This window comes from Corythoichthys intestinalis, chromosome 1, assembly GCF_030265065.1.
Source record: "Corythoichthys intestinalis isolate RoL2023-P3 chromosome 1, ASM3026506v1, whole genome shotgun sequence".
Taxonomy (NCBI): Eukaryota; Metazoa; Chordata; class Actinopteri; order Syngnathiformes; family Syngnathidae; genus Corythoichthys; species Corythoichthys intestinalis.
The window spans coordinates 28,741,556-28,760,287 of NC_080395.1; the positions used below are offsets into that span (position 1 = coordinate 28,741,556).

General features: G+C 36.1%; 1 protein-coding gene across 2 annotated transcripts; it reads right to left on the reverse strand.

Moving 5' to 3' along the window:
* Position 1: 1 nt before the first annotated feature.
* Positions 2-17,295, reverse strand: LOC130928502 (trans-1,2-dihydrobenzene-1,2-diol dehydrogenase-like). 2 transcript variants are annotated; one of them, XM_057855263.1, is made up of 7 exons: positions 17,114-17,292; positions 13,875-13,986; positions 13,636-13,799; positions 2,127-2,379; positions 1,922-2,046; positions 1,655-1,805; positions 2-209 (listed from the first exon to the last, which is right to left on the reverse strand). In XM_057855263.1, the coding sequence occupies exons 1-7, from the start codon at positions 17,201-17,203 to the stop codon at positions 112-114; spliced, it is 993 nt and encodes a 330-aa protein (XP_057711246.1). In that variant the 5' UTR covers positions 17,204-17,292; the 3' UTR covers positions 2-111. The 2 variants fall into 2 exon arrangements, with proteins under 2 accessions (XP_057711246.1, XP_057711182.1); XM_057855199.1 differs by having other exon boundaries at positions 13,636-13,986; positions 17,114-17,295.
* Between the last annotated feature and the right edge of the window lie 1,437 nt (positions 17,296-18,732).

Here is an 18,732-nt window from a genome sequence, read left to right on the forward strand (position 1 = left end):
CTCCATTGTTGTACGTACTTTATTTTTGGAAGACTTTCTTTTCATGTTTCAAAATTGTCACTGGTAAATTTTTGATCTTGGACACCACTTCCAGCATTTCCCCCCCAAAAATCAGTCATACGTCACCCCAACTTGTTTAAGAATCTCCTCTTTGACTTCAGCCAGCAACAGAGAATCTGCATGTGAAACAATGGGACACTCCTTCATTCCTGCAACAGAAAACGCACGCTTATTCTGATGAGCAGTCATCACCTGTCAAAGATGACTTTTAATAATGCTCATGCATTTCGTTTTTGTATCTCTTTGTAAGAGAAGGATTAGTGATATTTTTTGGGGGAAAACACCTATAAGTATACATGTTAGGTACTTCCCAAACTCCAATGAACATCAATGAGTTACAGAGATAATTTAGTAACCCTTTAGGTTCATGCAGGTTAAAAATGTGATTGTAGGTATTCTGAGAAATTGTGCAAGGCAGGGTTTATATCGAGCAATGCTCTTTGTTTGCAGTTTCCACATCACATTTTAGGCATGCAAAACATCACGATAATTCGATTTGGCTCACATACGTTTTCCCCAACTGAATTGAATTTCTATAAAGCCTTTTGTATTTGCAAGATATGTTGCATTGCTGAGTTTTCTCCAGAAAACTTGCAAAGAAAACATTCAAGCACATGCTAAAACCTTTGGACAATTTGGAGTATTCAATCAGCCTACCATGCATGTGTTTGGGATGTGGGCCAAAACTATACCTGGGGAGAAACCCTGCACTGGTACTGCAAGAATATGCAAACTCCGAGCCCGGGCTCGATCTCAGAACTGTGAGGTGACGTGCTAACCATTCAGTTGCTTCTTTACATCAGTGCTAGCATATTAAGAAGGTATGTCAACTGAATTTCACAAAATGTTAAATTCACTATGCATGTGTAGCCAGTGTGTCAGCGGCTCACATAAATTACTGTATTGGCCCGAATATAAGACGGCCCTTATTATAAGATGACCCCCTCTTTTTCAAGACTCAAAGTTTGAAAAAAGACTTTTTTTTTTTTAACACCAAATTAATTTTTATACAGAAAATAATTACAGTACATCCGAAACAAATGATTATAACAATATATTTGAGAGAAAAAGCATGTTATTTCGCCTCATTCAAATCTTCATATGTGAACATTTAAATATGTAAACTAAAGTGCAATCACATTCGTAAATGAATGGCTTCTGGTTTTTGAAATGTAAATAAACCAATCTATTGTGATTAAAAAAACAACATTGCAATTACTGCATTAACCATCAAATTGAAGTCGGTCTGTAACTGCAGTCTTGAAACCAATCTGAATAAGGAAAAACATTGCAATAAAATAATGCAAACTGGTTAAACTAAAAAGAGTAGCTGAGATCTGTCATGACAGAGCATCGCTTCAATGATATCTGGCGCCATCTAGCGTCGTGAATGGGGAGAGTAGCTGAGATCTGTCATGACAGAACATCGCTTCAATGATCTCTGGCGCCATCTAGCGTCATGAATGGGTATATTGTCTAGACCGCGAATATAAGATGACCCCCTCTTTTTCAGTGTTATTTCAATGCAAAAAACACCGTCTTATATTCGGGCCAATACGGTATATCGCTGCAGCTTTGTCATCTGCCGTCATACCTTTGAGCAAACACTGTCTGACCTCCTCCGCCTCATAGCGCAACCCTGTGCTGTGAACGAAGTTGAGTGGCAAGTGAGGCTCCGGGAGGGGGTACTTGGTTTCTTTCCCATTCACCACCATGACCTCAGGGCACCACATGTGAGATGGGAACTGAACAAATGACATGATGAACGCAAAAGATAGAAAAACCTGTTCAACAACATTCTATTGGAAGGAACCTCAGAACGTATATGCAAGTTGACACAGGTGCTGTCATTTCAACATACCCGGATTAACCCCTTACTGCCAACCACAATGGCGTCGTTGTGAAGTTGCAGACCTGAGGAGCTGGTGAACACGGCCATCCTGTTGTTGGAGAACTTCAAAGTCACCACCAAGGTTTCATCCACTCCTGGAAAAAATGTGTATAAAAAGATTCAAAATTATTTATAAATTGTCTCCCCCCCCCCCCCCCCCCCCCCCGCCTATTACCAGTATCCAGGATGACTCCCTCAGTTTTGATGCTCTCGGGCCTTTCTCCGCCATACACCATGAGGGAGAACTGCAGCGGGTACAGGCCAATGTCCAGCAGCGCTCCTCCGCCGAGTTCTTTTAGCTCCAGTCTAGGCAGAGGCAGCACGGACAGACCGAACTCTGACCGGACCATCCTTACGTCGCCGATTTCTCCCTGGGCGATCAGCCGCCGGATCTCTCGGTAGGCTGGGAAGAATCTGGCCCAAATGGCCTGGAAAGCGGTAAAAAAACGGCATTGCCTGGATTCAGTCAGGTGAGGTAAAGAATGAAATCCTTCTAAAACTAGAAGTTGCGATTTCTTTCATAGTGAATTCATTGGCTCCCAGACTTCAAGAATGGACACCTCACACCGTCAATGACACTGAAAGATCAGTCTATTATTCAGCACTGAATCTATTCTTGTCAATGACGGGCTATGAGTTAATGTTGGGTACACGTCCTTGAATATTTTAGTGTACTTTCAGGTCCATTCCTGTCGATTTGGGGTCATTTCCTGAATATTTTGGGGCATTCCTGTGTCACTTCCTGTGCATTTTCTATTGTTGATTAAGGACACTTTCACATTAGATGAAGACGACCAGGGTCCGGTTGGAGAGCTAACTCCCAACAACGCTTATAAATGACTTGTTGAAAAAGTTCAGTATTCACATTGCAGCAACAGAATTTTCCGAGTAGCGTCACGTGGACGAAAGGCGCACTTGTTATCAAATTTAGAAGAGGAAATACATACCTGTCAACCCGAGGCCGTTGGCAATCTTACAAACAGTCAAGGGCGTAGGTTTGCATAGGGACGGTAGGGACATATCCAGGGGTGAAAGTGGCTATAATTTCTTGCCGGAACTCCCCGGCGTGAAGGTCGCCACAGAGCCAGAAATTTTGTTTATCTATTTATTTATTTATTTATTTATTTTTTTGGGGGGGGGGGGGGGGTCAAACCTCCTAAAACTAGTGAAATGCAAAGAAAGCTGTTTTGGCACAGTTATTTCTATAACATACAAAAACTGATTTTCATTCAAAATGGTATTTTTTCAATAATTTGCAAAATAAAAGTTAACAAAAACAGCAATAACCCCAACTTCCACCTCCTAATTTTTGTTTTCCTTTATTTCCTCACATACTAAATGCCAAATCTCAATTTTAACTACTTAAGAACATAGGATGAATATTAAAATTGAAGTTATTATGAACATTTACTTTTGCTTTCTTTTTTTTTTTTTTTAATGATAAAGATATAAATAACATACATTCAGAAAAATAAGTACAAATGCCTTATATTATGCAGAGTGATATTATGCAGAGTGAAATGGAATATATTTTGAAGATCACACAAACATTGACTTTTTTAAATCATAAGGAAATAAATAAGCAGCCTAACATAAATGAACAAATATAAGTCCAAAGTGCACATTGACAGCTAAGTTGTTCTGAACCTCCCCATCAGAGCAAACAAAACTAAATATGATAAATAAGCCTCCTCAGCTCTTTCCCTGCTCTTAAACATTTGATCCATTTTCTGTTGCATTGCCCTATTTTACCCCTTTTTTTTGGTTTGCTGTTAAAGAATACATGCACATTTGAACCAATCAGAGCTAACTATCTCTGCTGATCACATGTCAATATGTCAGCCAATTGAACAGATGAGTCCAGGCGTTTTGCTTTGCTGCGTACATTCGCACATTGACGTGACTCATCATCGTCAGACTCAGATAACTGCAGCAGCTGGGGAAACCTCCATGCCGTCCGTGGAATAAAATAAATAATAAATATTGGTGGAAACTGATTACACTACACAAGCACTTTATTATGCTTGTTGTTAACACTTGTGTGTGTAAATCTGATGTTGGTAGATTGTTTTCTTCTTGGAGAGGAAATATATGTGTGGCAGCTTAGCATTTTTTTTATTTTTTATTTTTTTGTTACATAGCGTTTTGACAGTTGCCATCATATTTATGGAATCAAAGCACTGTGTACTAGAACAGCATTCCGGCCCTGAATCTTATACCGGAACTGCGTTCCGGCCCTGAATCTTATACCGGAACTGCGTTCCTGACCGTTCTGGCCCACTTTCACCCCTGGACATATCACTACCAACTTTTCGGGATGCTTAAATTGTCCCCACCAACTTTTACGCAACATTATTTGCATTATGTAATGACTTCAATTATATAGATAATTTAAATTGTCATCCCATGTTGTAAGGATAGAATTAACCCTACCATTATTAAGTGAATTAAAGTACTTTCAATATGTTGAGACTTGCATTGACCCCTCTTCACTTGCTGAATGTGCTAGTCCATTATTCACCCTCAAACGCAAGTTTGATTGGGTGATGACTTGACATTTACCCACGAAAGCAGGTGTTCTTTCAAATTTTTCACCCTGATACTATTTTGCTCCCTAAGCTTTTGTGGTGGTGAATAAACATTCTTTTACATTCAGTTGGATTCTCAAAGTTATCCAAAGGTGCTAAATAAACAAGAGAATATTAGATTATTTTTTTGTTGCAAGAAATCTACCGATTTCACCAACTAGACGTCGCAAAAATAATCACATGACTCCATTATACCAATCAGACGCAAGCTTGCCGTTATAGCTTCATGTCAGCCTGCTGAATCATGTGTCTTTAGCACCATAAAAAATGAAGTATTTGATATTGAGCAACATGACTCGAAAGTGCGGATTTCAACCTCTCTCCCAGTTTTTATTTGGCACTGATTGACCTAGGAAAGCCGGACATACAGTGCTGCTCAAAAGTTTGTGAACCCCCTCAACATTTTGGAATTTTCTATTATTTCAACCTGATTTCCTAATCAATCAATTCAGTAGTTTTTTTTTGTTTTTTTAACAGTTGTGTTGTCGAGACTAAATTAAAAAGAGTTTTCATCAACTGATGTAGGTGCAAAATTGAACTGTTTGGTCACAACCAAAACCGCCATGTCTGGCGAAAAGTCAACACTGCATACCACCAAAAGAACCTTCTCCCAACAGTGAAGCATGGAGGTGGGAATGTCAAGATCTGGGCTTGCTTTTCATCCTCAGGACCTGGACAACTTCACATAGTCCAGGGAATCATGAATTCTGAGGAATATTGTCAAATCCTAGAACATAACCTGACGCCATCTGTTTTGAAGTTAAAGCTTGGCAGAAGGTGGATCATGCAACATGATAATGATCCAAAGCATTCCAGCAATACAACCAAGGAATGGCTGAAAAAGAAGAAGATTCGTGTTCTGGACTGGCCCAGTCAAAGTCCTGACCTAAATCCCATTGAAATGCTGTGGCGGGACCTGAAGCGAGCAGTTCATGCCAGACGCCCATCAAACCTCTCTCAACTGACTGCGTTCTGCAAGGAAGAATGGGCAAAAATCCCCCAAAGTAGATGTGAGAGGCTGATTAGTCACTACAGAAACCGTTTGGTTGAGGTAATCTCTGCAAAAGGAGGCGCAATATCCTATTAACTGAAGGGGTTCACATACTTTTGCACACATGATATCTGAGTTTTTCTTAAATCAACCACTTTTGTTAAATAAAGAATGACAATATAACTATTTCTTTTGTTTCAGTCCATTATTTGGAATGTCAGTATTGTGGATTTGGGTATAACTTAACATTTAATAAGGTTATTTTAGTTTTTTTTACAAAAAATCTGACCATCGCTGTGGGGTTCACAAACTTTCGAGCAGCACTGTATGCTCATTTTAATTTCTAAATAATAGTAATTATGAAGGAACTCTTCACTATTCAAACTAGGAATTATTTTATCCAACAAAGGGCGTCAATGCTCTTTGGACGAATAATGTCTCATTTAGGTTTTTTTTCTTCTAATTGGAATTCAATGTATTTTTTTTTTTATTTATTTTTTTTTGTATTTCTTTGGTTTTGGTGGTTATGTAATGTGTTATTGTCCAGTATCATTATAACAACGGTTCACATAACATTGTTTTTTAAAAAAAATCAAACGAAAATAAGCAGTTACTCAAAATGTTACTCTTACTTGAGTATTCTTTTCACTGTATACTTTTTTTGCTTGTACTTGAGTACATTTTGTGGATGACTACTTTTACTTGAGTAATATTATTTTTAAGTAACGCTACTCTTACTTGAGTCAAATTTTTGGCTAAATTTAAATGTGCTTATAAAATCCAGACACCTATTCTGGAAGTTTTCAAAATGTTTCTCTCGTAGTTTTTGAAAACAAAGGTTTGAATCGAATGGTGTACCACCTAAACAAACCAATACAGAGAAACAGAGAAAAAAAGCTTAATTTCCCTTGTTTTCAGTGTGAATCTACTAGAAATAAGTGCAATTATCTGCTAGTGCTTCAAGTGAATTTTACTCAGATTTCTTGAAATAAGAAAAATACCTAGCTGAAAATAAGCTTAACAGACTTATTTTAAGCGAAACGTTTGTATATTTAATATTTTAGAAAAAAAACTTGTTTGTCAGAAATGTTCTTAATTCAAGAATAGATACTGTTCAAAACATTATTTGAAAGCATTTTTTCTTGATTTAGGTGAAAAATGAACAACTTGTAGTTGTATGGCCTTAATAAGAACAAATACTGTAGTAATATTTACTTAAAGTAAGTGGAAGAATCTGATGCATTAATATGTTAACCAGCCTTTAACACTCAGAACAATATGGAGAATATTATTCGACTAGATTTAAGAAAAAATATCAGATTAAGACTTTATAAATTTGCAGTGCGGAAGTTAAATAAATTTGATTTACAAATATTATAATTTATTATATATAAATATTGAATATTGATTTCTTTGCATTAATAATTTAACCTATCAATTAATTTGGTTCACATTGGTGAGAAGTGTACCCGTGACTGCCGTTCACCCAATCTGCTTGGTCTTATTAATATTCTGTCTCAAGCAAAAAGTGTACATGGTACATATTGTCCCTACCAATATTGAGACCAAACCTACGCCCTTGCAAACAGTGACGTGTGCCCTTACAAATTGATGACTAATCTTACAACGTTTTATATAGCGTGCAATATGAAACAAAAATAAAACTCAATTTTTAAATTGATATGAATTTATTGGTAATATTGTCACATATAACCTGGTGCAATCAAAGAACAATCAATATCTTCATCTACATCATGATTACTAAAATTTAACAGTGTTTTTTTGTTATAATTGTATGTAGCACTTTTGGCAATTTCTATTATGTCATTTGATGGCTGCACTTCATGGCACTTCAGCTCGCAATTCAGTTTGCCTTGAGGGTAGTTCGTTAGTGTGTCCAATTATAAATGAAAAAGGTCCGTTGATAAAATGAACTTACCGATGCAATCTTTTAGTCAGGGAACATTTCTTTCACTAATTCTGAGAACTGATCAGCAATAGTTGCAGGCAAATTGTGTTCGGCAACAAATCGGCAGAATAAAATCTCCGCTTTCGTCACTTTTCATTCTGCAGACTGCATCTTTATGACCAGTGTTGTTGATCTTACTTTAAAAAGGTAATTAATTAGTTACAAATTACTTCTCCCAAAAAGTAATTGAGTTAGTAACTCAGTTACCTGAATGTAAGAGTAATTAGTTACTTGGCAAAGTAACTGGTGTTACCTTTCATGATGTTTTTTTTTTGTTCCCATTTTTTCAAAAAAAAGAAAAAACATAGTAACCTTTGCTGTGTTTGGAAGTCATTTAATGTTGTGAATCAACCGGTAAAGTTGTTAAAATTGCTCCCATTTTTGCATTAGTTCCCTTCTGTCTACTTTCAACATTTGAAAGTTTTAAAACTTTCATTTTTAAAGATACATTCAAGTCATTATTTTGTAGATTTAGGAGTATTTTAAATAAAAAGTTACTTACCGTAGGTTCGCTAGAAAGGTCCATTACAACAGAGCCTTTCTGAGAAGTCTACTGCTTTAAGATGGCGGTTGTTTGCTAATGCTGCCGAGTCTGTCATTTCAGATCTAGTTCTAAATGCATATGTTATTTAGTGTAGCATCAAGTGGGCGTAGTAGGCTGTCGGCTACAGTCAGGAAATATTGGCGCCACCTAGCCTAGCATCGCGTTTGCAACAGCGTCAAAACACTCTTCCCCTCCTTCCCACTCTTCTTTCGCCGTGTCTGTGACTTTTCTCATGTCATTCAACCAACGTAGTAACACATAGTAACGCACATTGTCTCGTGGGAGAAACGGGGCTAAAATCCGAACGGAGAAAAAAAATGTAATGCACGAAAAACGTACAGATTTTGAACGTATGGCGTACACATTTAAAAATCAGTACTCACTTGTACAAATTACGCCGAAACCGTACAACTTCACAGGTATGGAAATACCTCCCTCAGAGCGGGCGGGGGCAGAAAGCGTAATGTAGCACAAGCGCACCCTGCTCCGCTTGCATTCACAAGCGAAGCAGGGTGCGCTTAAAACAGACCCACGATTTTTGAGCAAACCTGAGTTTGTTTGTTTGGTCCGATCTCGAGTTCCGATGCACGTTCACATTTACAAAACAAAGTGGACTATCTGAGAAAATGAACTCTGGTTAATTTAAAAAGGACCAAACAGTGTTAGTGTGAAAGCACCCTTAAGGGCATTTCTGGGTAGAAGTCACCTCATGTGAACATCGTGTCATTTGAATGGGGCCTTTGGAAATAAATAAGGATGGTTTTGTGAAACTTTGGAAGAAGTACATTTTGGGCAAAACTATACAACCTTGATTTTCTGATTTTTTTTTAGTTGTGTAAATTATGAATTGAATTGAATTGAAAACAAAACAAAAGAGATTTCCAAATTTGAAAATTTAAAATGTTTTTTGCCATTGAATGAATAAACGGGGCTTTTTTTTTTTTTTGCCACAGCCGTTAATGTTAGGGGAGAAACAGAAAGAACCTTTATCGAGGGATATTTCTGGAACATTTCTTTGAAGTTGGAACGCTGAAAATCGGTCAAAGTGAGTTTGCTCACGTGACTAAAAAGTAATAAATATTAATAATAAACTTTAAAATACGGTAACGTGGACTTCTATTCTGTTTTTCTGCAACATATTAATCATTAATAGGTTATGAACTATCAAAGGCTTGATTAGTCCATCTTACAGATCGATAGTAACATTTTTATTACATGATTTACTTTACACTTGTCATAATCACGGTAATAGCATGTTAGCTTTTTTTCAGGAGTAGAAACTAGCTGTTTATCTAGCTATTACTGTTGATCAAAAGGGCAAATTTACTTATGCAAACAAGTAAAGGGAGAAAATAATTGTCTTATTCTGATAACCTGCATAACAGGTTTGCATGAGGTAAAATACGAAATTCACTTAAGCTAACTATAGTATTTTCTAAAAGTTTGAAAATTTGCTCTACACATCGTACTTCCAGAAAACTGTCTGAAGTCAAATTGAGTATATCATGTTATCATGTTGTTCTTACAGGATAAAACGGTCCCGTTAACAGGGTTGGGTGCATGTGGAAGACGTTTCACAAATAATTATTTTAAATAATATGTTTACGTAAACAAATATTCTTACCGTTAGAAGAGATAGCAATAAAAAAAAAATAGGGCTGTCAAACGGGCGTTAATTCTTTATTTTTTATTTAACCACGTTAAAATATTTGACGCAATTAACGTATGCACTGAATGACCCGCTCACGCATTGACTCAAACAGATTACAATGACGCTGTTTATGGACATTAAGAGTGAAGAGAATGCCATCGGCCGCTTGGGGGCAGCACCGTTCCATACTAATGTTATTCCTTCTACTGGTGGGAGAATTAGTAGTTGTGAGACGTTTATGCTGTTACATTGTGCTATTTGTGCTCCACGCACATTTCTGTAAGTTTTCTTTCTTTTAGTGGCAATTATGTATCTCTTGTTGTATTTTGGGTAAGATATGTACAGAGATATATATGTTATAAAGGCGAGTGGACACAGGCGTTCTTTGGACCGCGCCGTTTATTGGCATATGCTTCGGCAACTCCTTCACAACAAACATAAGTATCATTTACTTAATATTCCTATCTCTCAAAAAAAATAATGTTCACAAAAAGAAAAGCACTTCAGTCTGTAGTAATGAAGCCCTATTCTCACACAGTTAAACAATAATGCAAAGTGAACTGGCATGAACTGGCAACTTACTCAGACTTTGGTCACTCTATTCTTATTATTGTTATTTTTATTCCTATTATTATATTAACTCTACTTTTGATTGAAAATTTTTCAAATTTGATTAAAACGAAAACATGAAGAGGGGTTTTAATATAAAATTACTATAACTTGTAACTATAACATTTATCTTTTAAGAACTACAAGTCTTTCTATCCGTGGATCACTTTAACAGAAAGAATGTTAATAATGCCATTTGTGGATTTATTGTTATAAACAAATACAGTACTTATGTACAGTATGTACAGTATGTTGTATGTATATATCCGTCTTGTGTCTTATCTTTCCATTCCAACAATAATTTACAGAAAAATATGGCATATTTTAGAGATGGTTTGAATTGCGATTAATTACGATTAATTGATTTTAAAGCTGTGATTAACTTGGTTAAAATTTTTAATCGTTTGACAGTCCTAAAAAAAACATGCATAACATCCCCAAAAAAATAATTTCATTTTGACCTATGTATTTGAGATCCAATTTGGTCATTACAGACAAATTGCATTTTAAAGGGAACCTGAGACTTAAAGACTTATCGGCTCTAATAGGCCACAATTGTTCTCTTTTAGTAAAATATGTTATTAGAAAAACATAAAATATTGCCATTGATTTAAAAATCTATAATATTTAGTACATGTTTTGACCTACGGAGGGCCCAGTGTTTTATATGAGAAATGGACGCTCGGGGTGATGACGTAGTTTGTCACTGTCATTAGACGAACACTACGGGGTTACTGCAATTCCTTCTACCCGGCGAGAAGTCAAACACATGCGAACATCGGTTAAAAGTGGCGAACACTTACTATTTGTGTTTTTATTGAGTCTTTTATGACCTTTTCATTGCCTCAAAATACTTTTTGAATGTGTTTCCCTCTCATACTTTTAAGCGTTGTGTTTTGTTGTGGTCGGTTAAAGCACATTGTTGATTTGTTGACCACATTAGTCATGTAGCATATTTAAACCATCCTTATTTGATATTACTACGCTGAAGTATTTTCTTGAGCCATCTTTAGTATGTTCTGTCTATGCATCTGAACAAAACAAGCTGAAAGCGCAAGGTAATACTTTGGGTGTCAAATTCCTCTTGTAGACGTTTCGCTGGGTAGCATATTTTGGCAGAACAGGTTTTTTTTCCTACTCTCATCAAGTCTCATGTCGTCTTTCCTGTTCATTTTGCTTTTGCAGTTCGTTTTGTAAAATATCGACAGTGCTGTCATGCTCATCAGTGTTTGGTTCAAATTGATAGGGTTGAACAAATGACATATTTATGTCACTAAAGTCATATTCTGAAAGTCCGGCAGTGCCCTGCGACGTCAACAACAATGGCGACCTACTAGTTAAACAAATTTTGCAAATTGTATTAAAACGAAAACATCAAGAGGGGTTTCAATATGAAATTATTTTAAATCATAATGAGGTTTATCTTTTAAAAACTACAAGTCTTTCTATCAGTGGAGCACTTTAAGGGTTATTATAGACTTATTATTATTCAGATTTGGCATCAAGACAGGTACATTTACTCAGAAAGTGCATGCTCTATATTACTTTGTATGTGGTTTATTTGAAATTTAGATAGTGGGCTGTAAAATGTCTCCTCTAATTCTGGAAAGACCCACCCAGCATTTCAAAGTCAATACTACTTCCAGCCATGTCATGTGTTTTAGTTAGTGAGGGCTGTCATTGCTAAGAGCAGAACTGAAAATAGTATGAAATTTTAACGCAAGATAGCAGTATTATAAAATTAAAGGGTCTACGGTGTCTCTGAAGTTCAAATGGCGTACCGCACGCAGGCTATTTTTAGACCGTGACGTTGCATCATAAAGCGGAAGTAAAGCCGAAGTGGGACATTATAGACCCGCCCTCGCGTAGACACAACGTAATTTGTGCTACTTTTCGCCGGTAATCTTTCAAAAACGAATTTGCCGATCAGGCATTGCTTTTTTAGAACTTGTAGAAACGACTCTAGACATTACGACACATGAAGGATGTTTTCTTCATACGTTTCCGGAAACCAAAAAATCGGGAGGAAAAAATGTGAAGACTGAATCAACTTGCGCAGACTTTAACACCAGCTCGGTGAATCCATTCACATTTCATATGCATTAAACATTATGTTGGGTTGGCGTGGTCTTTCAGAGGACAAAGAGGTAAGCCATTTTTATATTTTTAACTTATTTTTTTAGCTTAATGTTGTGCCGTACTGCTTCTGTCTGACAATGAATGACCTGAAAAGAATTACAATGGTATCTGACTGCCACTGTTACCATTTCTGTTATATATATAAACAACTTTAGTAAGGGGAAAGTAAATAAATTATAGAATTAAGATGTGTTATCAATGAAAAAATTAAAAGTGTTCGTTGGCTGTCATTGAGTAGCATTTGCGATCGCTACACAAAGCTAACTAAAGTACCCCCAAGAACGGTAAGAGACGGAGGACAACCAGAGGATATATAAGAAAGACAGGGCTGATGGTAAAGGATAGCTTGTTGAAACAGGAGAATGTCATTGTCAGTCGCGTCGATAAAAAAGCTAAAGCTATGCTTAGGTCGGCTCGTATTTTTTCATCTTTTTCAGCCTTCGACACTCAAGCCATCTCTTTAACTGAACATTTTTATGTTCTTCCACATCTTTGCCAGTGAATTTGGCACATCATTTTCGGAGAGAATTGGTAGGTTTAGCTCTGTAAATATCTCCTTCGTATACGATTTCCATTCATTTCTTATTAGGGACAAACGGTGGCTTGTCCCTACTTAGCAACAGTAGCTAATGTCATGAATATTAATGAGCGGAAGTGACGTGTTGCTTGCGGTACGCCACTCCAAGAACATTACACATGTGAAAAGAATGGAATGTACAATAGGGGCAATTAAAAACTGCAATTGCTCCCTATCTTAATTTATACTGCTTGTAAAAGCCATTGTAGTCCTGCCTTTTCCATGATGCAGATCTGTGTACTTTCTAGACGGGGGTGGACAACCCACTGTTTTTTGTACCCTTTGATGCTTACCCACCCACAAGTCTCTGTGCCATTCACAGATGCAAAGACGAGCACTTATTTTGATTACTAAAAAGTAAAAAGTTATACTCATTTCAGTTATATACTGTATAATATAGGCGCAACTATTTCAAATGTCAATATGTGTGCTTGGCACCCACTTTTGTCTTCTCTGTGGAAACTGAGTAGAATCAGCTCTTTCAGTGTTAGAAGTTGCAGACCCCTGTTCTGGACAGAAGGCACTGCAGAGAACCTGCCCTTAAATGCCCTTTGAGACAACATTTTTGTGATCTAGGGCTATACAAATAAAATTGAATTGAATTGAATTGAATTACCTCCATGAGGAAGACATTGTTCTTCTTTGCACAGGCCAAGATCTCCTTTACTTCCTTCGTTGTCATGGCCAAGGACTTTTCGCACAGAACGGGCTTCTTGGCGTTGAGGAAGAGCAAACAGGAACTCAGGTGGTTGGTCTGGATAGTGCCGATGTATACTACATCTGCACACAAAGAATCATGTTTGGGACGCAGGCCAACTACAACATGATGGAGCCAATTTTTCTTATTATACGAACCGATGTTTGGATCTTTAGCCAACTCCTCATAGCTGCCATACGCCCGAGGGATATTGTGTGTTTTGGCAAACTTCTTAGCATCATCTAAGCTGCGGGCAGCCACAGCCACAGCCTGTCAATCAATGTCAAAATATTCTTGAAATTGATATACAGTAGCTTTTTTCTCCCAGATTAGAGTTAAGATTTGACTTGAGTCAAAGGCGAGGGGCACAATTTTGTTGGGAACATGCTTTGGCTGACACTTGAATCAGGATATTTTCGACTGTGAGACAGAAGGGCCGACCACTTACATATAATGCTATCGCCTCGGTAAACCATATTTTTGAACATTGCATACTGTAGCATTCAACATTTTAAAGCATATACTATGACTTTAGCAATTCCAGTATGAAAATAACCTGTTAAAAAAAAAAAAAATATATATATATATATATATATATATAAAATCTGACATTGGACATAATAAAAAAATACTTTTTCAATTTTCAAGTTTTAATGGAAAAAAAGTTATTGCCGAAAACCTTTATTTATATATGTACATATATATATATGTACATATATATATATATATATATATATATATATATATATATATATATATATATATATATATATATATATGGCGGAAAACACAGACAAGGCAGAAAAAGCAGTTTCTGCTCTTGCACCCCCTTTTAAAATAAACTTCTGTATTTTAAGCCAAAAGAACTGTTGTGTTTGATAGAACAATATGTCTATATGCTGCCATAGCAGATTTATGTTGCAATAAGCCCGCAAACTAAGTTTAATTTGTCCGTTTAACCTTGAAAACCCATTTCCGACATCGCGCAACCGCTGTTTTAACCTAGCCATAAAAAGAAGGTAAGTAATCCTATTTATTATTCAAAATGTTTGTCATTTTTTTGCCCAGAATCATTGATGTCTAATATTTAGTTTTGGGGGGAAAAAAAAAAAGACTTTAAAAAATTATTCACTCGCATATTTTAAACTTCTGAACAAATTACATCACAATGAAAAAATTAGCGTCTGTAAAAAAGTCACGGATATCTACCTCATAACTATCACTAAATTGTATTCTTTTGGTCACTGTCGCATTTCCCCCAATATTTTAGATGATAAATAATCGATCCAAACAAAGAAAAATTCAAAAAATAAAAAAAACGTTTAAAAGGGTAAGTATATGAAAAAGACAATCTCGACCACTCCTTGATGTCTGCGATTATTGCACTGTGACCTTTGTTATATTAACATATTTCACCCATAAAATCCCCCCAAAAATCCAGCTGTGGCTATTCACAGCTGTGTCTTGACATTTGGTGATAAATGCTACATGGAGTTTTTGAATCGAAACAAGGTAAGCATGCGATGATATCTCGTTAAAGTCATGGCGTCTGTATTTCTGCTCTCGCGTGCTCTCACCTCCAGATAGGGTTTTGCTGTTTAATTTTTTTTTTTTTTTCTAAATGCCTGCTGTTCAAAATTTTTCTTCCCCCAGAAAATTGAGATTTTAAGCTTTCCAATAATGTATCACACATGCATATCGGACAATTTTGAAATTTGGCCAAACTAGGGGTCTCAGAGCAGAACTTCAAGTCACCTGAGTGTTTTCCGCCATATATATATTATATATACACACATATATATTAGGGCTGTCAAAATTATCGCGTTAACGCGCGGTAATTAATTTTTTTTTAATTAATCACGTTAAAATATTTGACGCAATTAACACACATGTCCCGCTCAGACAGTATTCTGTCTTTTGGTAAGTTTTACAGCAAGGTTTTTTGTGCTGTCTAACAGCGAACTCTTGTGGTTGCTTTGCGACATGGTTTATTGCTTTCTTGCCAGTTCAATATGGCTGCACGACGTCTCGGGCTGACGCCTACGTTGTAATGTTGTGCTCATATGATCCTTGGACAAGATTTGTCCGTAAGTATGGTTGTTGTAAAGAATGTACATATTATGTTAGTAAGTGAAATGTTATATTTTTTGTATGAGACGCTTTTTGTTTAAGTTTAGTGAACCTGTATAGCGTGCTAAGCTAACGTTGTTGCTAATGCAATGCTTGTGTACATTTTTTTTTTTTGTAGTTTTACTACGGTCTAAAGAGGACAATGGTTTGAGGCCATTCTATTAATAAATCGGATGAAAAAGGAAGAAGTCTGATTATTAAGGCGTCGTTCACTAGCTGTCTAGCTTTGGAAAAAGTAGACGCTTAGGAGTGAGGACAGCATAGACAGATTTAAACAACAGTAGAGTGAAATGCCCACTACAGTCCTTATGTACCGTATGTTGAATGTATATATCCATCTTGTGTCTTATCTTTCCATTCCAACAATTTATTTTACAGAATATATATATAATTTACAGAAAAATATGGCATATTTTATAGATGGTTTGAATTGCGATTAATTACGATTAATTAATTTTTAAGCTGTAATTAACTCGATTAAAAATTTTAATCCTTTGACAGCCCTAATATATATATATATATATATACACATATATAGTAAACTGGACTGATTTGACTTAGTTTGCTATCAAAATTTGACAATTTAAGTGACATGATTTGATTTGAAAGCTCAAATTCTGTTTCATTTTTAAAATTTTTTACATTGCAGAAATTCTAGTTTCAGCATACATGTGCATTCTCGGACTTTGTGATGTCGTTGTAAATTTAACAATCATGCTGACATTATCATGTCAATTTCAGTAGTGTTCGATGTGCATTTATCATGCCTCATACAGTATAGCACTGATGCATAGACAATGGTTCAAAATTCTAAATTTTGTTGTCAACCATTTTTCAAATTGTTCAATAAGGAAAAATATTATGCTCAATTTCATTATTGCTCCAATATTTAAAATTCAATATCAATATTACTTACATTCTTGCAATGTATTTTAGTGATCAAGAGCTTATTGAAATTGAAAGCATGTTCAATAAAGCAGTCACGATGCTGAATGTTTTTATGACTAGTAGTCCAACATGCCATAAGCCAGGTAAATTGTGTAAATTAAAGTAGAACAAACGTGTTTAAGTTGCCTAAGATGAACTACCGGTGCACACAGACAATAGTGTAAACTTGTTCATAGTGTTGCAGAAAGGACAGCAGCAATAGAGAATACATAGGCAAAAAGGTATACATGCAAAACTAAAACCCTTATTCTAATAACTGCTTTAAAATTAGTTCCATATGCATTGGGTGGATCAGAGCAACTCAAGATTTTACTGGTACCTGGTGGTCTTCAGGTGGAAGTGTTTTCATGGCCACCATGAAGTCATGACTGATCTTGCCGGCGCTGCAGATCCCCCACCTGGTTGCCATGTTTGCGAGGTTCTGAGTGGATCCAAGAGTAACGGGCTGCAGCTAAAAAGTCTGACTTATGAGTGAGTGTGTCGTCAAGTCTGGCGCAACAGGAAATTCCAGTTGACCGCCAATGTGATCTTTTTTCATACGATTCAATTGGGTTGCTCATTGCCAACGTCAGAAAGTGTCATATTTCATGTCCAGTACATCACATGTTTGGGGATTTTCCATTTGTATGCTTCATGTAAATTTTGAAGAAAAAAAAAGCACAAACAATATGTAATTGTATACATACAGTACAACAATCTGTGTAAAAATACACATATACATATATATAAATGTAAAATAAATGAAAAAAGGTCAAATGGGTTTGTAAAGGGTTAAAAAAAAACTAAGTGGTGGGGGATTTTGCATGCACAGTCAAACTACACGCATACAAAACTTACATAACATCCGGGAAGACAAAAAAAAAAAACAGCTAAATGGAAAAATACCACCAGCCACAACAGCATTCTCATAAATTCTAATATAAAAGACAAATTAATAATTATGCTCTGAAAATGACAATGATCAAGCTTCTATTCATAATTCCATAACAAATCCTATTTTTGTTTTTTAAGTTTTGTCTTCCTCAGAAATGGAAGGATGCAGACAAATACAACTGCATGAATGGTTATGCTGTTAAACATCATTTGCAATTGCTTTGGCTTTTTTTCGTACTGATGTTCACATGCATGTGATAAAGTTTGATGTACTGGCAGTTTGGCAAATGCATGTCACTAGCCTGAGCTGCTCTGTATTTGCTCATAGAGCGTGACAGTTACCTGTAATATGATCTGCACTCCTGTACGGTACTGAATTGAATGTTCAGTATAAAAAAAACAAAAACAAAATGAAAGACCAGTAGTGCCGGTGTTCTGCCAAAATGTGTTACATCGGCGAAAAGTGCTAGAGAGGCGAATTTGACACCGAAAGTGCTCCTGTGCGCTTTCAACTTGTTTTGTTTAGACGCATACAGGCAGAATGTACTAAAAATGCCTTTAGAAAATACTTAAATGTAGTTTTATCAATTAAGGACAGTTTAAATACTCTACGTGACTAATGTGGTCAACAGATCAACACTCTGCTTTAAAGTTACCACAAGAAAATATAGTGCTTAAAAGTATGAGAGGGAAATACATGCAAAATGTATTTTTGAGGCAAGGGAAAGGTCATTAAAAAAAACTCAATAAAAACAAAAATAGTGAGTACTCGCTACTTTCAGCCAGTGTGCGCATGCGTGCGGATGCTTACGCAAGCGCACCGAGCATTGTGTAGACGTCTCGCCGCGTAGGAAGGAATTGCAGAACACCTGTCTATTTAAAAGACAAAAACACCCAAATATACTGAAGTGCTTTATTTAACAGTGCTTTAAAAAATAATCTATTACCATTTACATATACCAATTATTATTATTTAGATTTGGGCTCATTTATATTTCCTCAGAAAGTTCATGTTTTAGTAATTTGTATGTGGTTCATTTAAAATTTAAATTCTGGAATGACCCA